Here is an 18,577-nt window from a genome sequence, read left to right as displayed (position 1 = left end):
TGTACACTGGCGACACACTTTATTCGAGCTTGGCTAGTCCCACGAATTCGGGTATACCCGGGTGTATTGAGGTTTGTGACTGTTTTCTGCCCGAGTGCATTGAGTTATTTTCCGGCAGGGATTGAAGCATTTTATTCCCATTGGCTGCAATACTGCACACTACATATATATATACTGCATTACAATTCATGAATTTATGCCATCTGGTAGACACGCGAAGCATTGCAGCCTATTAAATCCTAATCATTATCATTTAACAGATCAGCCGCCCATCAGCCAGGCATGAACCCAGGCTGGGAAGGCAAATGCAACGGGGCTTGTCAGAGGTGAGGAGCGGCGCATTCCAGGTATCTGCCAGGTACATACCGGGTATTTGCTCGAATAAAGTGTGTCGGTGCAGTATGTGACAGGGAGAGATAGCTGTGCATCGTGTGTGGCGGAGTGAGAGCTGTGCATCGTGTGTGTGTGTGACAGTGTGAGATAGCTGTGCATCGTGTGTGTGTGACAGTGTGAGATAGCTGTGCATCGTTTGTGTGTGTGACAGTGAGAGAGAGCTGTGCATCGTGTGTGTGTGTGAGACAGTGAGAGATAGCTGTGCATTGTATGTGTGAGACAGGGAGAGATATCTGTGCATCGTGTGTGACAGTGAGAGATAGCTGTGCATCGTATGTGTTGACAGTGAGAGATAGCTGTGCATCGTGTGTGTGTGTGTGTGTGTGTGTGTGACAGTGAGATAGCTGTGCATCGTGTGTGTGTTTGTGACAGTGAGAGATAGCTGTGCATCGTGTGTGTGTGACAGGGAGAGATAGCTGTGCATCATGTGTGTGTGACAGTGAGAAATAGCTGTGCATCGTGTGTGTGTGACACTGAAAGATAGCTGTGCATCGTGTGTGTGTGTGTGTGTGACAGGGAGAGATAGCTGTGCATCATGTGTGTGTGTGACAGTGAGAGATAGCTGTGCATCGTGTGTGTGTGTGTGTGACAGTGAAAGATAGCTGTGCATCGTGTGTGTGTGACAGTGAGATAGCTGTGCATCGTGTGTGTGTGTGTGTGTGTGACAGTGAGAGATAGCTGTGCATCGTGTGTGTGTGACAGGGAGAGATAGCTGCGCATCATGTGTGTATGACAGGGAGAGATAGCTGTGTATCGTGTGTGTGTGACAGGGAGAGATAGCTGTGCATCGTGTGTGTGTGACATTGAGTGATAGCTGTGCATCGTGTGTGTGTGACAGGGAGAGATAGCTGTGCATCGAGTGTATGTGACAGTGAGAGATAGCTGTGCATCGTGTGTGTGTGTGTGTGTGACAGGGAGAGATAGCTGTGCATCATGTGTGTGTGACAGTGAGAGATAGCTGTCCATCGTGTGTGTGTGTGTGTGTGTGTGTGTGACAGTGATAGATAGCTGTGCATCGTGTGTGTGTGACAGGGAGAGATTGCTGTGCATTGTGTGTGTGTGACAGGGAGAGATAGCTGTGCATCGTGTTTGTGTCAGGGAGTGAGAGATAGCTGTGCATCATGTGTGTGTGACAGGGAGAGATAGCTGTGCATCATGTGTGTGTGACAGGGAGAGATAGCTGTGCATTGTGTGTGTGACAGTGAGAGATAGCTGTGCAATGTGTGTGTGTGACAGGGAGAGATAGCTGTTCATCGTGTGTGTGTGTGTCAAGGAGTGAGAGATAGTTGTGAATCTTGTGTGTGTCAGGGAGTGAGAGATAGTTGTGCATTGTGTGAGTGTTTCAGGGAGTGATAGATAGCTGTGCATCGTGTGTGTGTGACAGTGAGAGTTAGCTGTGCATCGTGTGTGTGTGACAGGGAGAGATAGATGTGCATCGTGTGTGTGTGACAGGGAGAGATAGCTGTGCATCGTGTGTGTGTGACAGGGAGAGATAGCTGTGCATCGTGTGTGTGAGACAGGGAGAGATAGCTGTGCATCGTGTGTGTGTGTCAGGGAGTGAGAGATAGCTGTGCATCATGTGTGTGTGACAAGGAGAGATAGCTGTGCATCGTGTGTGTGTGACAGGGAGAGATAGCTGTTCATCGTGTGTGTGTGTGTGTGTGTGTCAAGGAGTGAGAGATAGTTGTGCATCGTGTGTGTGTCAGGGAGTGAGAGATAGCTGTGCATCGTGTGTGTGTTTCAGGGAGTGAGAGATAGCTGTGCATCGTGTGTGTGACAGTGAGAGATAGCTGTGCATCATGTGTGTGTGTGTGACAGGGAGAGATAGTTGTGCATCGTGTGTGCATCTCTCACTGTCACACATACGATGCACAGCTATCTCTCCCTGTCACACACACACGATGCACAGCTATCTCACACTGTCACACACACACACACACAAGGCACAGCTATCTCTCCCTGTCACATACACACGATGCACAGCTATCTCTCACTGTCACACACACGATGCACAGCTAACTCTCACTGTCACACACACACACACACGAGGCACAGCTATCTCTCACTCCCTGCCACACACACACGATGCACAGCTATCTCTCACTCCCTGACACACACACACAATGCACAGCTATCTCTCACTCCTTGAAACACACACGATGCACAGCTATCTCTCACTGTCACACACACACACACGATGCACAGCTATGTCTCACTGTCACACACACACGATGAACAGCTATTTCTCCCTGTCACACACACGATGCACAGCTATCTCTCACTCCCTGAAACACACACAATGCACAGCTATCTCTCCCTGTCACACACACACGATGCACAGCTATCTCTCACTCCCTGTCACACATGAGGCACAGTTATCTCTCCCTCCCTGTCACACGAGGCACAGTGATCTGTGCTGATTATTGAGTGACAGCTGCTCCGCCTGCAACAAAACTCGCTAATTAAACAGAAGCATCTGGCTCAGCAGAGAGATCCTCGGCCCCTCACTCATTGCCCCGGGGGGCGAGCCGGGGTACATCAGGCACTGCCACCTGCCAATATGTAACACCAGCATCTAATATAGAGCAGGGCCAAGTATCATTCCTGCAGGGATTCCTCTCCTGGAGACTTAACCCCTTTTGTGATATACTGTAGAGGCCAGTGAGGCAGGGGTTACTATGGGGTGAGGCAGGGGTTACTATGGGGTGAAGCAGGGGTTACTATGGGGTGAAGCAGGGGTTACTATGGGGTGAAGCAGGGGTTAATATGGGGTGCGGCAGGCGTTAATATGGGGTGAGGCAGGGGTTACTATGGGGTGAGGCAGGGGTTACTATGGGGTGAGGCAGGGGTTACTATGGGGTGAGGCAGGGGTTACTATGGGGTGAAGCAGGGGTTACTATGGGGTGAGGCAGGGGTTACTATGGGGTGAGGCAGGGGTTACTATGGGGTGAGGCAGGGGTTACTTCTTTCTCTCTCAGGCCTGAGTAACTACAGGCACACCCGCAATAACGTACGCAATGGGACTAAGCTAACAGGCCTGAGTAACACAGGCATACCCCGCAGTAACGTACGCAATGGGACTAGGCTAACAGGCCTGAGTAACACAGGCATACCCCGCATTAACGTACGCAATGGGACTAAGCTAACAGGCCTGAGTAACTACAGGCATACCCCGCATTAACGTACGCAATGGGACTAAGCTAACAGGCCTGAGTAACTACAGGCATACCCCGCATTAACGTACACAATGGGACTAAGCTAACAGGCCTGAGTAACTAAAGTTATACCCCGCATTAATGTACGCAATGGGACAAAGCTAACAGGCCTGAGTAACACAGGCATACCCCGCATTAACGTACGCAATGGGACAAAGCTAACAGGCCTGAGTAACACAGGCATACCCCGCATTAACGTACGCAATGGGACTAAGCTAACAGGCTTGAGTAACTACAGGCATACCCCGCATTAACGTACGCAATGGGACAATCTAATAGGCCTGAGTAACTAAAGGCATTCCCCGCATTAACGTACGCAATGGGACTAAGCTAACAGGCCTGAGTAACTAAAGGCATACCCCGCATTAACGTACGCAATGGGACTAAGCTAACAGGCTTGAGTAACTACAGGCATACCCCGCATTAACGTACGCAATGGGACTAAGCTAACAGGCCTGAGTAACTACAGGCATACCCCGCATTAACGTACGCAATGGGACTATGGCCTCTACAGTATATCACAAAAGGGGTTAAGTCTCCAGGAGAGGAATTCCTGCAGGAATGATACTCGGCCCTGCTCTATATTAGATGCTGGTGTTACATATTGGCAGGTGGCAGTGCCTGACGTACCCCGGGCCGCCCCCCGGGGCAATGAGTGAGGGGCCGAGGATCTCTCCGCTGAGCCAGATGCTTCTCTTTAATTAGCGAGTTTTGTTGCAGGCGGAGCAGCTGTCACTCAATAATCAGCACAGATCACTGTGCCTCGTGTGTTACAGAGAGGGAGAGATAACTGTGCCTCATGTGTGACAGGGAGTGAGAGATAGCTGTGCCTTGTGTGTGACAGGGAGTGAGAGATAGCTGTGCCTCATGTGTGACGGAGTGAGAGATAATTGTGCATCGTGTGTGTGACAGTGAGAGATAGCTGTGCAGCGTGTGTGTGTGACAGGGAGAGATAGCTGTGCATCGTGTGTGTATGACAGTGAGAGATAGCTGTGCAGCGTGTGTGTGTGACAGGGAGAGATAGCTGTGCATCGTGTGTGTATGACAGGGAGAGATAGCTGTGCATCGTGTGTGTGACAGGGAGAGATTGCTGTGCATCGTGTGTGGCGGAGTGAGAGCTGTGCATCGTGTGTGTGTGACAGTGTGAGATAGCTGTGCATCGTGTGTGTGTGACAGTGTGAGATAGATGTGCATCGTTTGTGTGTGTACAGTGAGAGAGAGCTGTGCATCGTGTGTGTGTGTGTGTGTGAGACAGTGAGAGATAGCTGTGCATTGTATGTGTGAGACAGGGAGAGATATCTGTGCATCGTGTGTGACAGTGAGAGATAGCTGTGCATCGTATGTGTTGACAGTGAGAGATAGCTGTGCATCGTGTGTGTGTGTGTGTGTGTGTGTGTGACAGTAAGAGATAGCTGTGCATCGTGTGTGTGTGTGTGACAGTGAGAGATAGCTGTGCATCGTGTGTGTGTGACAGGGAGAGATAGCTGTGCATCATGTGTGTGTGTGACAGTGAGAAATAGCTGTGCATCGTGTGTGTGTGACAGTGAAAGATAGCTGTGCATCGTGTGTGTGTGTGACAGGGAGAGATAGCTGTGCATCATGTGTGTGTGTGACAGTGAGAGATAGCTGTGCATCGTGTGTGTGACAGTGAAAGATAGCTGTGTATCGTGTGTGTGTGACAGGGAGAGATAGCTGTGCATCATGTGTGTGTGTGACAGTAAGAGATAGCTGTGCATCGTGTGTGTGTGTGTGACAGTGAGAGATAGCTGTGCATCGTGTGTGTGTGACAGGGAGAGATAGCTGTGCATCATGTGTGTGTGTGACAGTGAGAAATAGCTGTGCATCGTGTGTGTGTGTGACAGTGAAAGATAGCTGTGTATCGTGTGTGTGTGACAGGGAGAGATAGCTGTGCATCGTGTGTGTGACATTGAGTGATAGCTGTGCATCGTGTGTGTGTGACAGGGAGAGATAGCTGTGCATCGTGTGCATGTGACAGTGAGAGATAGCTGTGCATCGTGTGTGTGTGTGACAGTGAGAGATAGCTGTGCATCATGTGTGTGTGACAGTGAGAGATAGCTGTTGACAGTGAGAGATAGCTGTGCATCGTGTGTGTGTGTCAGGGAGTGAGAGATAGCTGTGCATTGTGTGTGTGTGACAGAGAGAGATAGTTGTGCATCATGTGTGTGTGACATGGAGAGATAGCTGTGCATCGTGTGTGTGATAGTGAGAGATTACTGTTCATCGTGTGTGTGTGTGACAGTGAGAGATAGTTGTGCATCGTGTGTGTGTGACATGGAGAGATAGCTTTGCATCGTGTGTGTGTGATAGTGAGAAATAGCTGTGCATCGTGTGTGTGTGACAGTGAGAGATAGTTGTGCATCGTGTGTGTGTGTGTGTCAGGGAGTGAGAGATAGCTGTGCATCGTGTGTGTGTGTGTGACAGGGAGAGATAGCTGTGCATCGTGTGTGTGTCAGGGAGTGAGAGATAGCTGTGCATCGTGTCTGTGACAGTTGTAATACTGTGCACTGAAATGTAATTGGTACTCCTAACAATAATCAGTATACATTCAGGAGAAGGATTTACTGTTATATCATAACATAACCACCATCTGATTCCTTGTCCCATACATATAAATCAATACAAACTCCGCTGGGTATATACTGTTACTTTGCAGCCATGTTAATAAAGGGCAGACAATTTGATGCATATTTAACATGGTATCACTACTTAGAATAAAGTTGGTTTAATTCACAAACTACTGTAAGAGTGGCAGCTTATTGGAAATTACACCCTTAAAGAAAGGATGAATATATTCAATAGAGAATGTTACTATCCCCATTAGGAATAAGTATCACTTATACAGTATATGTATAGAAAGACATATCTAATTAGAGACAAAGAATGATTATCTTAAATCACACACTGAATTTAATACAGTAACGAACCTCAGAAAGATATATAGTCCATCTATGTCTGATAAATAAAGACATAGGAATATCTTAAATCACACTGAATTTAATAAAGAAAGATATATAGTCCATTTATGTCTAATAAATAAAGACCTAGATAGGAATATCTTAAATCACACATATCACTCATAATTTGAATGTAAAGGAAAGAATTTAAATCAACAAATATTGATGAACTACATTTGTTGAAAAAAGACATCTTAAATAATCAGACACATATAGTCCCTCAAATAGTGTATATAGAGGGGAAAGAGATTCACTGTCTAATGTGTCTAATAATTAAAGACACAGATCGGGGTTATCTTAATTTGCACAATTCTTTACTTAAAATCTAATACACAGAGTAATACATATAGCAGTGGGAATATACTGAAACCCCAAATAGTACAATATAACACAGAATCCATAGCATAAACTTAATGCAAAGAGAAGTGTTAAATAGAGATATAACCAATCTCTGAATGTTAAAGACACAGATCTGGTTATCTATAATCACACAAGTTATATTTTATAATCTATATAGAATAGTGCAGATACACAAAGTATGTTACATAGTATACAAACTCAATGTAGAAGAGAAATATTACATCAAGATGTTTCTCAATCAATTGGATTGCGCTTATGGGAACCAATAGAAACAGGGAAGTGCCTATAAAGAAGGTAGGGACAGATATACCCACATTAACTCCTGAAGAAGCCTTAGTGAATTGCACTAAAATATACCCCATAATTAATACAAATTGAATGCATTTTAAACAGTAGAGAATGTGTATCTATGTACGAGGGGGGGAAGGAGTCCAAAGTCGTGACTGTTCAGAGTACAGAGTAGGAGTGAGATTTTGATCAAGAATGGAGCCGGCATCGACAGCAGAGAAGTCTGAGATCTCCCGAGATAAGATGTGATTTCTTACTGAAGCTTTTTCCACATTCAGGGCAGTTTATAGGGTGTCATCCCTGTGTGGATTGTTTGGTGTCTAACAAGATGCGATTTCCGACTGAAGCTTTTCCCACATTCAGAGCAGTTATAGGGCCTCTCCCTTGTGTGGATTCTTTGGTGTGTAACAAGATGCGATTTCCGACTGAAGCTTTTCCCACATTCAGAGCAATCATAAGGCTTCTCCCCTGTGTGGATTCTTTGGTGTGTAACAAGACTTGATTTTTGACAGAAGCTTTTCCCACATTCAGAGCATTTATAAGGTCTCACCCCTGTGTGGATTCTTTGGTGTGTAACAAGAATTGATTTCTGCTTGAAGCTTTTCCCACATTCAGAGCAGTTAAAAGGTCTCACATCTGTGTGGATTCTTTGGTGTGTAACAAGAGCCATTTGTTACTGAAGCTTTTCCCACATTCAGAGCAGTTAGAAAGTCTCACGCCTGTGTGGATTCTTTGGTGTGTAACAAGATGCGATTTCTTAATGAAGCTTTTCCCACATTCAGAGCAGTTATAGGGTCTCTCCCCTGTGTGGATTCTTTGGTGTCTACAAAAACTTGATTGATCATGGAAACTAGTCCCACATTCAGAGCAGTTATAAGGCTTCACCCCTGTGTGGATTATTTGGTGTGTAACAAGATTTGATTTCTGACTGAAGCTTTTCCCACATTCAGAGCAGTTATAAGGCTTCACCCCTGTGTGGATTATTTGGTGTGTAACAAGATGATATTTCTTATTGAAGCTTTTCCCACATTCAGAGCAGTTATAGGATTTCTTCCCTGTATGGATTATCTGCGGTATAACATTACCGTATGTCCCACAGTAGGGGTTCATGTCTCTGTTCTTTAAACCCTCTCCTTGTCTTGCGGTGTCTGTAAGTTTAGTAAAAGGCTGTTGATGTATAGAAATGCTCTGCCGAGTTTCTGGTAATCTTGTTCCAATTCTCATACAGACTTATGCAATGTTGAAGTCCTTAAAACATATTTCCATTAACCCCTCATGTAATTTGATGTTTGGGACATTTCTTACGTTGCTTCTTGCTCACAGACGAGTCATGTGCTGAAGATACATCTATGGTGAGAAAATGTATTAATGTAACATTGCAATGCATCAGAGAAGATTTGGATGAGAGATATATGTTCATTGAGTTGAACCTTTATAAAATTCTACTCGTGCAACATACTGAACATAATTAAAGCTACATTGTTATCGTTACATTCACCCAGAGGAAGGCAAAAAAAACACCCCAATTAATCATGTTACAATTATGTCTCATAAATGGAAATAAATATTTTCTCCTCACGCCAGTAATAGAAATCACATTACTCCCTGTATCAATGTTCTTCATATATTGTTCTTATCAAATAACTTTTGTTGTACTTTGTGATATATTAACCCTTTAGTGGCTCAAGGGGCCAGCTAGCCATTGGCATCCCACGAGTATCTGACCACTTGTGACGGTAGCTTTGAGACAGGCTATTAATAATACACACCAAAATATAACTGGGTTGAACTGGACGAGACTTAGATATGATAAAATATAATTTATTCCTTGAAAAAGGTGAACACACGAGATATACAAATGACAGACAAAATATGGACACTCACTTAAGATGGAATGATGAAACAGTCACATCTGGACTGGCAGTTCATACAGCAATCTTCATAATCATCAAGACACGAAAGACAATAGCCATAGGCTGAGCCTGGTTCTTATACAATTATTTCCCATTGAACACAACCTAAACCCAGCCCCTCTCATAAATCAGTGGTGAGGTTGACAGTTTTCCTCAGAGTAAAACTCCTCCCACCCAAGGACGTTTAAAAACTGCTTTTCCTATCTAAATAACGTCATAACTTCAGTTCAGTGAAACTTACTGGCACGCGAGCCATATTAATACATTCCGACACGCATGACGCTCCCAATAAGACTAAATATTACAGTGTAATACTAAAATTAAGAGAGATATTAATATCTGTCTCATAGGACCTGCTAAACAGCAGGTGTCTGTAATCATTATTTGCGGCTCGGCCCCCCGCTTACACATATGTAACTTATAGCATGTTCAGCCGAGGACATCTCATAATATTCTTATATTTAATAAGGTCACTCATTCTGTAGCCCCACTCCTAAATCAGGGGCGTTTGGCCAGTCTACCAAATTGAGTGTCTGGCAGGATACTATGGTTTGTAAGTGTGAGTTTTAACACTCACCAACCACTCCAGCTTCCTAAACATTTGGTCGCATTCCTTAGTAGGCAGGCATCTTTGAGGGTAACTTAAACAAAGGGCTAGAATCACTATTCAACTATTAACCCTTGCCCTCCCGGATGGATTCCAGTGTTTGTGTGGTGCAGTCACTGGAACAGAAACAATAAATTTTTACAGGGGAATAAACAGTTGGATGGCTGAAGCAAGGCAAAACCACATTACTGGACTCCAGCCCAGTTAACCCCTTGCTTCTCAGGTGAGAGTAGAGGGTGGCCTAATGGGGTTTAACCCCTGTAATCCTGGGCCAAAACCCCCACACTTGACACCACTAATGTCCAAAAATGGGTAAATATACAGCTTACAGTAGACTTAACTTGGTTGATTAAAATAGGAACCGACGTTTCTGCCGTATTTACATCATTTTTCCTGATTTGTGCTACACAGCAATTAAAACAGTTTAACAAAAAGTGCCATACATTATGGTGCAAAAAATCTTCAAAAGAAAATGTAAGAAAAAATATAAATAATATACTTCTCAAGCTTATTGCTGCAGCAAAGGTTATTCCCACCTTTCTCCTAGGGCAGGGATATCCAAACAATGTAATTCCAGCGCACAGCAAAAAGAGAGTCGGGTTAATAAAAAATAAAATAATTAAAAATAAAAGTATATATATACACACACACATATACTGTATATACATACACACACATATATATACATACACAACTCATCCTTGAAAGGTTGCACCCTCTATTTTTTTAATGCGGTTTAAATAAATTATTTTATTTTTTATTAACCCGACTCTCTTTTTGCTGTGCGCTGGAATTACATTGTTTGGATATCCCTGCCCTAGGAGAAAGGTGGGAATAACCTTTGCTGCAGCAATAAGCTATATATATATATATATATATATATATATATACAGTGTTCGACAAATCACCCAAAAATCTACTCGCCCAACCAAAAAATCTACTCGCCACCTAGTCCCGCCCCCAGTCCACACACATATACTGTATATACATACACACACACATATATATACATACACACCTCATCCTTGAAAGGTTGCACCCTCTATTTTTTTAATGCGGTTTAAATAAATTATTTTATTTTTTATTAACCCGACTCTCTTTTTGCTGTGCGCTGGAATTACATTGTTTGGATATCCCTGCCCTAGGAGAAAGGTGGGAATAACCTTTGCTGCAGTGTGGGGGACAGAGAGAGAGAGAGAGTGTGGGGGATAAAGAGAGAAAGTGTGGGGGAGAGAGAAAGTGTGGGAGAGAGTGTGGGGGAGAGAGAGAGTGTGGGGGAGAGAGAGAGTGTGGGGGAGAGAGAGAGTGTGGGGGAGAGAGAGAGTGTGGGGGAGAGAGAGAGTGTGGGAGAGAGAGAGAGTGTGGGAGAGAGAGAGAGTGTGGGAGAGAGAGAGTGTGGGGGAGAAAGAGAGTGTAGGGGAGAAAGAGAGTGTGGGGGAGAGAGAGAGTGTGGGGGAGAGAGAGAGTGTGGGGGAGAGAGAGAGTGTGGGGGCGAGAGAGAGAGAGGGGGAGAGAGAGAGTGGGGGAGAGAGAGTGTGGGGAAGAGAGAGTGTGGGGAAGAGAGAGAGAGAGTGTGGGAGAGAGAGAGAGAGTGTGGGAGAGAGAGAGTGTGGGTGAGAGAGAGTGTGGGTGAGAGAGAGAGTGTGGGTGAGAGAGAGAGTGTGGGTGAGAGAGAGAGAGTGTGGGTGAGAGAGAGAGAGAGTGTGGGTGAGAGAGAGAGAGAGCGTGGGGGCGAGAGAGAGTGTGGGGGCGAGAGAGAGAGTGTGGGGGCGAGATAGAGAGAGTGTGGGGGAGAGAGAGAGTGTGGGGGAGAGAGATAGTGTGGGGGAGAGAGAGAGTATGGGGGAAAGAGAGAGAGTGTGGGGGAAAGAGAGAGTGTGGGGGAGAGAGAGAGAGAGTGGGGGAGAGAGAGAGAGTGTGGGGGAGAGAGAGAGTGTGGGGGGGAGAGAGAGAGAGAGAGAGAGTGGGGGAGAGAGAGAGAGAGTGTGGGGGGAGAGAGAGAGAGTGTGGGGGGAGAGAGTGTGGGGGGAGAGAGAGAGAGTGTGGGGGAGAGAGAGAGTGTGGGGGAGAGAGAGAGAGTGTGGGGGAGAGAGAGAGAGTGTGGGGGAGGGAGAGAGTGTGGGGGAGGGAGAGAGTGTGGGGGAGGGAGAGAGTGTGGGGAGAGAGAAAGTGTGGGGGGGAGAGAGAAAGTGTAGGGGGGAGAGAGAAAGTGTGGGGGGGAGAGAGAGAGTGTGCGGGAGAGAGAGAGAGTGTGGGGGAGAGAGAGAGAGTGTGTGGGGGAGAGAGAGAGAGCGTGGTAGAGAGAGAGCGCGTGGGAGAGAGAGCGCGCGTGGGAGAGAGAGCGCGCGTGGGAGAGAGAGCGCGCGTGGGAGAGAGAGCGCGCGTGGGAGAGAGAGCGCGCGTGGGAGAGAGAGCGAGAGAGCGAGAGAGAGTGTGGGGGAGAGAGAGCGAGTGTGGGGGAGAGAGTGTGGGGGAGAGAGAGTGTGGGGGAGAGAGTGTGGGGGAGAGAGAGTGTGGGGGAGAGAGAAAGTGTGGGGGGGAGAGAGAAAGTGTGGGGGAGAGAGAGAGTGTGCGGGAGAGAGAGAGAGAGTGTGTGGGGGAGAGAGAGAGAGTGTGTGGGGAGAGAGAGAGAGTGTGGGGGAGAGAGTGTGGGGGAGAGAGAGTGTGGGGGAGAGAGTGTGGGGAGAGAGGGGGGAGAGAGTGTGGGGGAGAGAGAAAGTGTGGGGGGGAGAGAGAAAGTGTGGGGGGGAGAGAGAGAGTGTGCGGGAGAGAGAGAGAGAGTGTGTGGGGGAGAGAGAGAGAGTGTGTGGGGGAGAGAGAGAGAGTGTGTGTGGGGGAGAGAGAGAGAGTGTGTGGGGGAGAGAGAGAGAGTGTGTGGGGGAGAGAGCGCGTGGGAGAGAGAGCGCGCGTGGGAGAGAGAGCGAGAGCGAGAGAGAGTGTGTGGGGGAGAGAGAGTGTGTGGGGGAGAGAGAGAGTGTCGGGGAGAGAGTGTGGGGGAAAGAGAGTGTGGGTGGGGAGAGAGTGTGGGTGAGAGAGAGTGTGGGTGGGGAGAGAGTGTGGGGGGGAGACAGTGTGGGGGGAGAGAGTGTGGGGGGGAGAGAGTGTGGGGGGGAGAGTGTGGGGGAGAGAGAGAGAGTGTGGGTGAGAGAGTGTGGGTGAGAGAGAGAGAGTGTGGGTGAGAGAGAGAGAGAGTGTGGGTGAGAGAGAGAGTGTGGGGGCGAGAGAGAGCGTGGGGGCGAGAGAGAGAGAGCGTGGGAGAGAGAGAGAGAGTGGGGGAGAGAGAGAGTGTGGGGGAGAGAGAGAGTGTGGGGGAAAGGTGGGGGAAAGAGAGAGTGTGGGGGAGAGAGAGAGAGTGTGGGGGAGAGAGAGAGAGTGTGGGGGAGAGAGAGAGAGTGTGGGGGAGAGAGAGAGAGTGTGGGGGAGAGAGAGAGAGTGTGGGGGAGAGAGAGAGAGAGTGTGGGGGGAGAGAGAGAGAGTGTGGGGGGAGAGAGAGAGAGTGTGGGGGGAGAGAGAGAGAGTGTGGGGGAGAGAGAGAGTGTGGGGGAGAGAGAGAGAGTGTGGGGGAGAGAGAGAGTGTGGGGGAGAGAGTGTGGGGGAGAGAGAGTGTGGGGGAGAGAGAGTGTGGGGAGAGAGAAAGTGTGGGGGGAAGAGAGAAAGTGTGGGGGGAGAGAGAAAGTGTGGGGGGGAGAGAGAGTGTGTGCGGGAGAGAGAGAGAGTGTGGGGGAGAGAGAGAGTGTGTGGGGGAGAGAGAGAGCGTGGGGGAGAGAGCGCGTGGGAGAGAGAGCGCGCGTGGGAGAGAGAGCGCGCGTGGGAGAGAGAGCGAGAGAGAGTGTGGGGGAGAGAGAGCGAGTGTGGGGGAGAGAGTGTGGGGGAGAGAGAGTGTGGGGGAGAGAGAAAGTGTGGGGGGGAGAGAGAAAGTGTGGGGGGGAGAGAGAGAGTGTGCGGGAGAGAGAGAGAGAGTGTGTGGGGGAGAGAGAGAGAGTGTGTGGGGGAGAGAGAGAGAGTGTGTGTGGGGGAGAGAGAGAGAGTGTGTGGGGGAGAGAGAGAGAGTGTGTGGGGGAGAGAGAGAGAGTGTGTGGGGGAGAGAGCGCGTGGGAGAGAGAGCGCGCGTGGGAGAGAGAGCGAGAGAGCGAGAGAGAGTGTGTGGGGGAGAGAGAGTGTGTGGGGGAGAGAGAGAGTGTGTGGGGGAGAGAGAGAGAGTGTGGGGGAGAGAGAGAGAGTGTGGGGGAGAGAGAGAGAGTGTGGGGGAGAGAGAGAGTGTGGGGGAGAGAGAGAGTGTGGGGGAGAGAGAGTGTGGGGGAGAGAGAGAGTGTGGGGGAAAGAGAGAGAGTGTGGGTGAGAGAGAGTGTGGGTGGGGAGAGAGTGTGGGTGAGAGAGAGAGAGTGTGGGTGGGGAGAGAGTGTGGGGGGGAGACAGTGTGGGGGGGAGAGAGTGTGGGGGGGAGAGAGTGTGGGGGAGAGAGAGTGTGGGTGAGAGAGAGAGTGTGGGTGAGAGAGAGAGTGTGGGTGAGAGAGAGAGCGTGGGGGCGAGAGAGAGTGTGGGGGCGAGAGAGAGAGAGTGTGGGAGAGAGAGAGAGAGTGGGGGAGAGAGAGAGAGAGTGGGGGAGAGAGAGAGTGTGGGGGAGAGAGAGAGTGTGGGGGAGAGAGAGAGTGTGGGGGAAAGAGAGAGTGTGGGGGAGAGAGAGAGAGTGTGGGGGAGAGAGAGAGTGTGGGGGAGAGAGAGAGAGTGTGGGGGAGAGAGAGAGTGTGGGGGAGAGAGAGAGTGTGGGGGAGAGAGAGAGAGTGTGGGGGAGAGAGAGAGAGTGTGGGGGAGAGAGAGAGAGTGTGGGGGGAGAGAGAGAGAGTGTGGGGGGAGAGAGAGAGTGTGGGGGAGAGAGAGAGTGTGGGGGAGAGAGAGAGAGTGTGGGGGAGAGAGAGAGAGTGTGGGGGAGAGAGAGAGTGTGGGGGAGAGAGTGTGGGGGAGAGAGAGTGTGGGGGAGAGAGAGAGTGTGGGGGAGAGAGAAAGTGTGGGGGGGAGAGAGAAAGTGTGGGGGGGAGAGAGAAAGTGTGGGGGGGAGAGAAAGTGTGTGCGGGAGAGAGAGAGAGAGTGTGGGGGAGAGAGAGAGAGAGTGTGGGGGAGAGAGAGAGTGTGTGGGGGAGAGAGAGAGTGTGTGGGGGAGAGAGCGCGTGGGAGAGCGCGCGTGGGAGAGAGAGAGCGAGAGAGCGAGAGAGAGAGTGTGTGGGGGAGAGAGAGAGAGTGTGGGGGAGAGTGTGTGGGGGAGAGAGAGAGTGTGGGAGAGAGAGTGTGGGTGGGGAGAGAGTGTGGGGGGGGAGAGAGTGTGGGGGGGGAGAGAGTGTGGGGGGGAGAGAGTGTGGGGGGGAGAGAGTGTGGGGGGGAGACAGTGTGGGGGGGAGAGGGAGAGAGTGTGAGGGGGAGAGAGAGAGTGTGGGGGGGGAGAGAGAGAGTGTGGGGGGGAGAGAGAGAGTGTGGGGGGGAGAGGGAGTGAGTGTGGGGGGGAGAGAGAGTGTGGGGGGGAGAGAGAGTGTGGGGGGGAGAGAGAGAGTGTGGGGGGGAGAGAGAGAGTGTGGGGGGGAGAGGGAGGGAGTGTGGGGGGAGAGGGAGAGAGTGTGGGGGGGAGAGAGTGGGGGGGAGAGAGAGAGAGTGTGGGGGAGAGAGAGAGTGTGGGGGGGAGAGAGAGTGTGGGGGGGAGAGAGAGTGTGGGGGGGAGACGAGTGTGGGGGGAGAGAGAGAGTGTGGGGGGAGAGAGAGAGTGTGGGGGGGAGAGAGAGTGTGGGGGGGAGAGAGAGAGTGTGGGGGGGAGAGAGAGAGAGTGGGGGGGAGAGAGAGTGGGGGGGAGAGAGTGTGGGGGGGAGAGAGAGAGAGTGTGGGGGGAGAGAGAGAGAGTGTGGGGGGAGAGAGAGAGAGTGTGGGGGGGAGAGAGAGTGTGGGGGGGAGAGAGAGTGTGGGGGGGAGAGAGTGTGGGGGGGGAGAGAGAGTGTGGGGGGGAGAGAGAGTGTGGGGGGGAGAGAGAGTGTGGGGGGAGAGAGAGTGTGGGGGGGAGAGAGAGTGTGGGGGTGAGAGAGAGAGTGTGGGGGTGAGAGAGAGTGTGGGGGGGAGAGAGAGTGGAGAGACAGAGGGGGGAGACACAGAGGGGAGAAACGGTGGGTGACACACACAGAGGGTGGGTGATACACAGAGAGAGAGAGAGGGTGGGTGACTGACTGGGGCGGGGGTGACTGACTGGGGGGGGTGGCCTGACTGGGGGTGGGGAGGCATGACTGACTGGGGGGGGGAGGCATGACGGACTCGGGGGGGGGGGGTGACTGACTGGGGGGGGTGGCTGACTGGGGGGGGGGTGACGGGGTGACTGACTGGGGTGACGGGGTGACTAGAATAAAAGAATAAAACACGATATTAGTGTATCATGTCCACATTGGGGGATTGGGGGGAAAAAAAGGGGAGGGGGGGAGTGGGAAGGGGGAGTAGGGGGGTGGGGTAGGAGTGGACGGTGGTGGGATGGATGGTGGGTTCCCACTAACTAATCACAGAATACATAGAATATATGGATCCAGTGACTCACACGGGCTTGTGTGGTGACTCTCCCTCAACGCTGACTGGTGTGGGTAAATACAGACTCATATACTGGAGTCTCAGATATACATTAAACTCACACGGCCTGATGTGAGTCCTTGCCCTCAGAGGGTAATGTCCTGTATGGATGGTGTCCTGTTGTTTCAGCAGAGTTGTCCCCCGATGGGTGTGGTGTGTGAGTGTCTCCTCTCCCCGTATCCCAAATGACCAAAAAGCAATGTGCAAACCAAAAGTCAAAATGAATTAAAAGGTCTTTAATGGGTTAACAGTGAAGACATGTGCATACACTATGCATACATGTTGTGGTGCTTAAAAGGTATAAAACAATATATGACACGATAACACAATGAACTAAACAGTATGTGATGTACTGAAGCAAACACAAAAAAGGACTCTCACACTAAACGAATATACAAAATCACTTGCCCAGCATCATCCGCTCAGAGCACTCCTGCACGATCTCCTCCTCCGTTTTTTGCTCCAACTGGCGCGTCCGGCAGCGGAACCGGAAAGGGGGATCTGAACCGGATGTCCTGCAGTGTGCTGGGTCCCTCTGTCAATGAGCTCCGGCAGGGAACTACGCGTTTCGCAATAAGCTTTGTCAGGTTCCTGCCGGATGCTCATTGTGTGCTGCATTTATAGGTGCCCCCATTAGTTTAATTGGAGAAACACCTGGATTAAGGGCATGGTTTAAATTTAGACGGTTATATCTCTTTATAGGAGCTACCTTTGGAAGCCCCTAATGTCAGGGATAGTGAGATGTGCCTGTAAATATAAATAATGGGTTAGATAAGCATATATTAAAATTAGATAAGCATATATTAAAATAAATCAATACATTATAAAAACTACATTTTAAAAAATACTTAGAGATGATCATTGTATTTGTCCTTAGAAGCATTTTAAGTTTAATAAAAAACGGTGGAAATTGGAATTTGATTGGGGTATTTGTGTGATTTGGAATCTTTTAGTTCCTCCGTGTGCAGTATTTTTAAAACCATTCTCTGTTGGTTAAAATCTTTACATATGTAAAACAATAGTGCCACCATGTGGCTGGATGTGAAAATTACCTCAACACTGTCATAACCTAATGGTAAAAGTTAAGCAATCTTGGTAGTGTGGCACACATCCCTTTAAAGTAACTTAAAAATGTGCCAGAGTGTATTACAGCAAAAAATATATTTATGTGACAAAAGTTATAACGAATTACATATTTGACGGAAAAAATATAATATTATTATTATCAAGATGGTTAAAAAACCTTACTGTTTATAGCCACTACATCTGACATAAGGGTAGAACAACCTAGGCACCCAAAATCTTGGTTTCCTCATTCAGCTATCTAAAATGTACCACTCAATATCTCCGTGTTAGTTAAAAGATATTTCAAATGCTGCCACCAAGTGGCCGCATATCGAAATTGCTACTTCAAAACCCTAATATTATCTCTACCACACTGTGGATAGTGCGGTATTCAGTTAAGTGTAGAGTCATTGTTTAAAATATATTGCAAAAGTATATTCCAGCGGATGACGAGAGTATATCAAATATGCATGAGCATGGGTTTACACAGACATTTGATATTAGAAAAACACTTGTATAGGTGATTTCGACGCGGAGCTCTCATGTGGTGAAAAAGTTCAAAATGTTCAAAACGTATAGTCCAGATTCTTCATAACTCCTTTCTAACTTCAATTCATGTTGCAGAGGTTGTCGCGATGGTATGCATCATTTCTGGTCCTCAAGGGTTGGTTCGAGGTAGATTCATATTTGGGACGTGCGCCCTATTGGAGATTGGAGAGGAAGTGGATCAGTGTGTGTTAAAACAAAGAGGTAGATGTAAATGAAATTTAATAAAATAAAATAGTAGATGTTATAGAATAGTAGATGTTTATAAAATATTAAAAAATAAAAGTTGTTTAAAAATTGTTTACAAATGGGGGATTTGGAGCAGATTGATGGGTGTTCAGAGAAAGGCTGCAATGTCTATCTCTACATTGAGGCCTGTGGGTACCAGGCTTTTCAATTTGTAGATCCAAAACGTTTCTTTTCTTGATAGAGATGTCAGTCTGTCGCCTCCCCTCCAATGTGGGGGGACTACTTCAATGCCCCTAAATTCAAGGCCCGACGGATCTCCTTGGTGATGTAGTGCGAAATGCTTAGAGACACTATGTGTCATTAGTTTCCGTCTGATATTCCCTAGGTGTTCCAAAATACGCACCCGCAGGGGTCGACTGGTGCGCCCTACATATTGGA

The 18,577-nt window shown here is 48.6% G+C and overlaps 1 protein-coding gene across 1 annotated transcript; it reads right to left on the bottom strand.

Moving 5' to 3' along the window:
• Nucleotides 1–6,875: 6,875 nt before the first annotated feature.
• Nucleotides 6,876–17,907, bottom strand: LOC142476726 (uncharacterized). The gene is given in 4 exon segments (XM_075581890.1): nt 6,876–7,513; nt 7,515–7,900; nt 7,903–8,578; nt 16,402–17,907. Coding segments are annotated over 3 exon segments (1,032 nt in total). The 5' UTR covers nt 8,456–8,578; nt 16,402–17,907; the 3' UTR covers nt 6,876–7,420.
• Nucleotides 17,908–18,577: the final 670 nt, after the last annotated feature.

Source organism: Ascaphus truei, unplaced genomic scaffold (assembly GCF_040206685.1).
Source record: "Ascaphus truei isolate aAscTru1 unplaced genomic scaffold, aAscTru1.hap1 HAP1_SCAFFOLD_166, whole genome shotgun sequence".
NCBI classification, from domain to species: domain Eukaryota; kingdom Metazoa; phylum Chordata; class Amphibia; order Anura; family Ascaphidae; genus Ascaphus; species Ascaphus truei.
The sequence above is the reverse complement of the archived record's forward strand: the minus strand, read 5'-3'. Positions and strand labels throughout refer to the sequence as shown.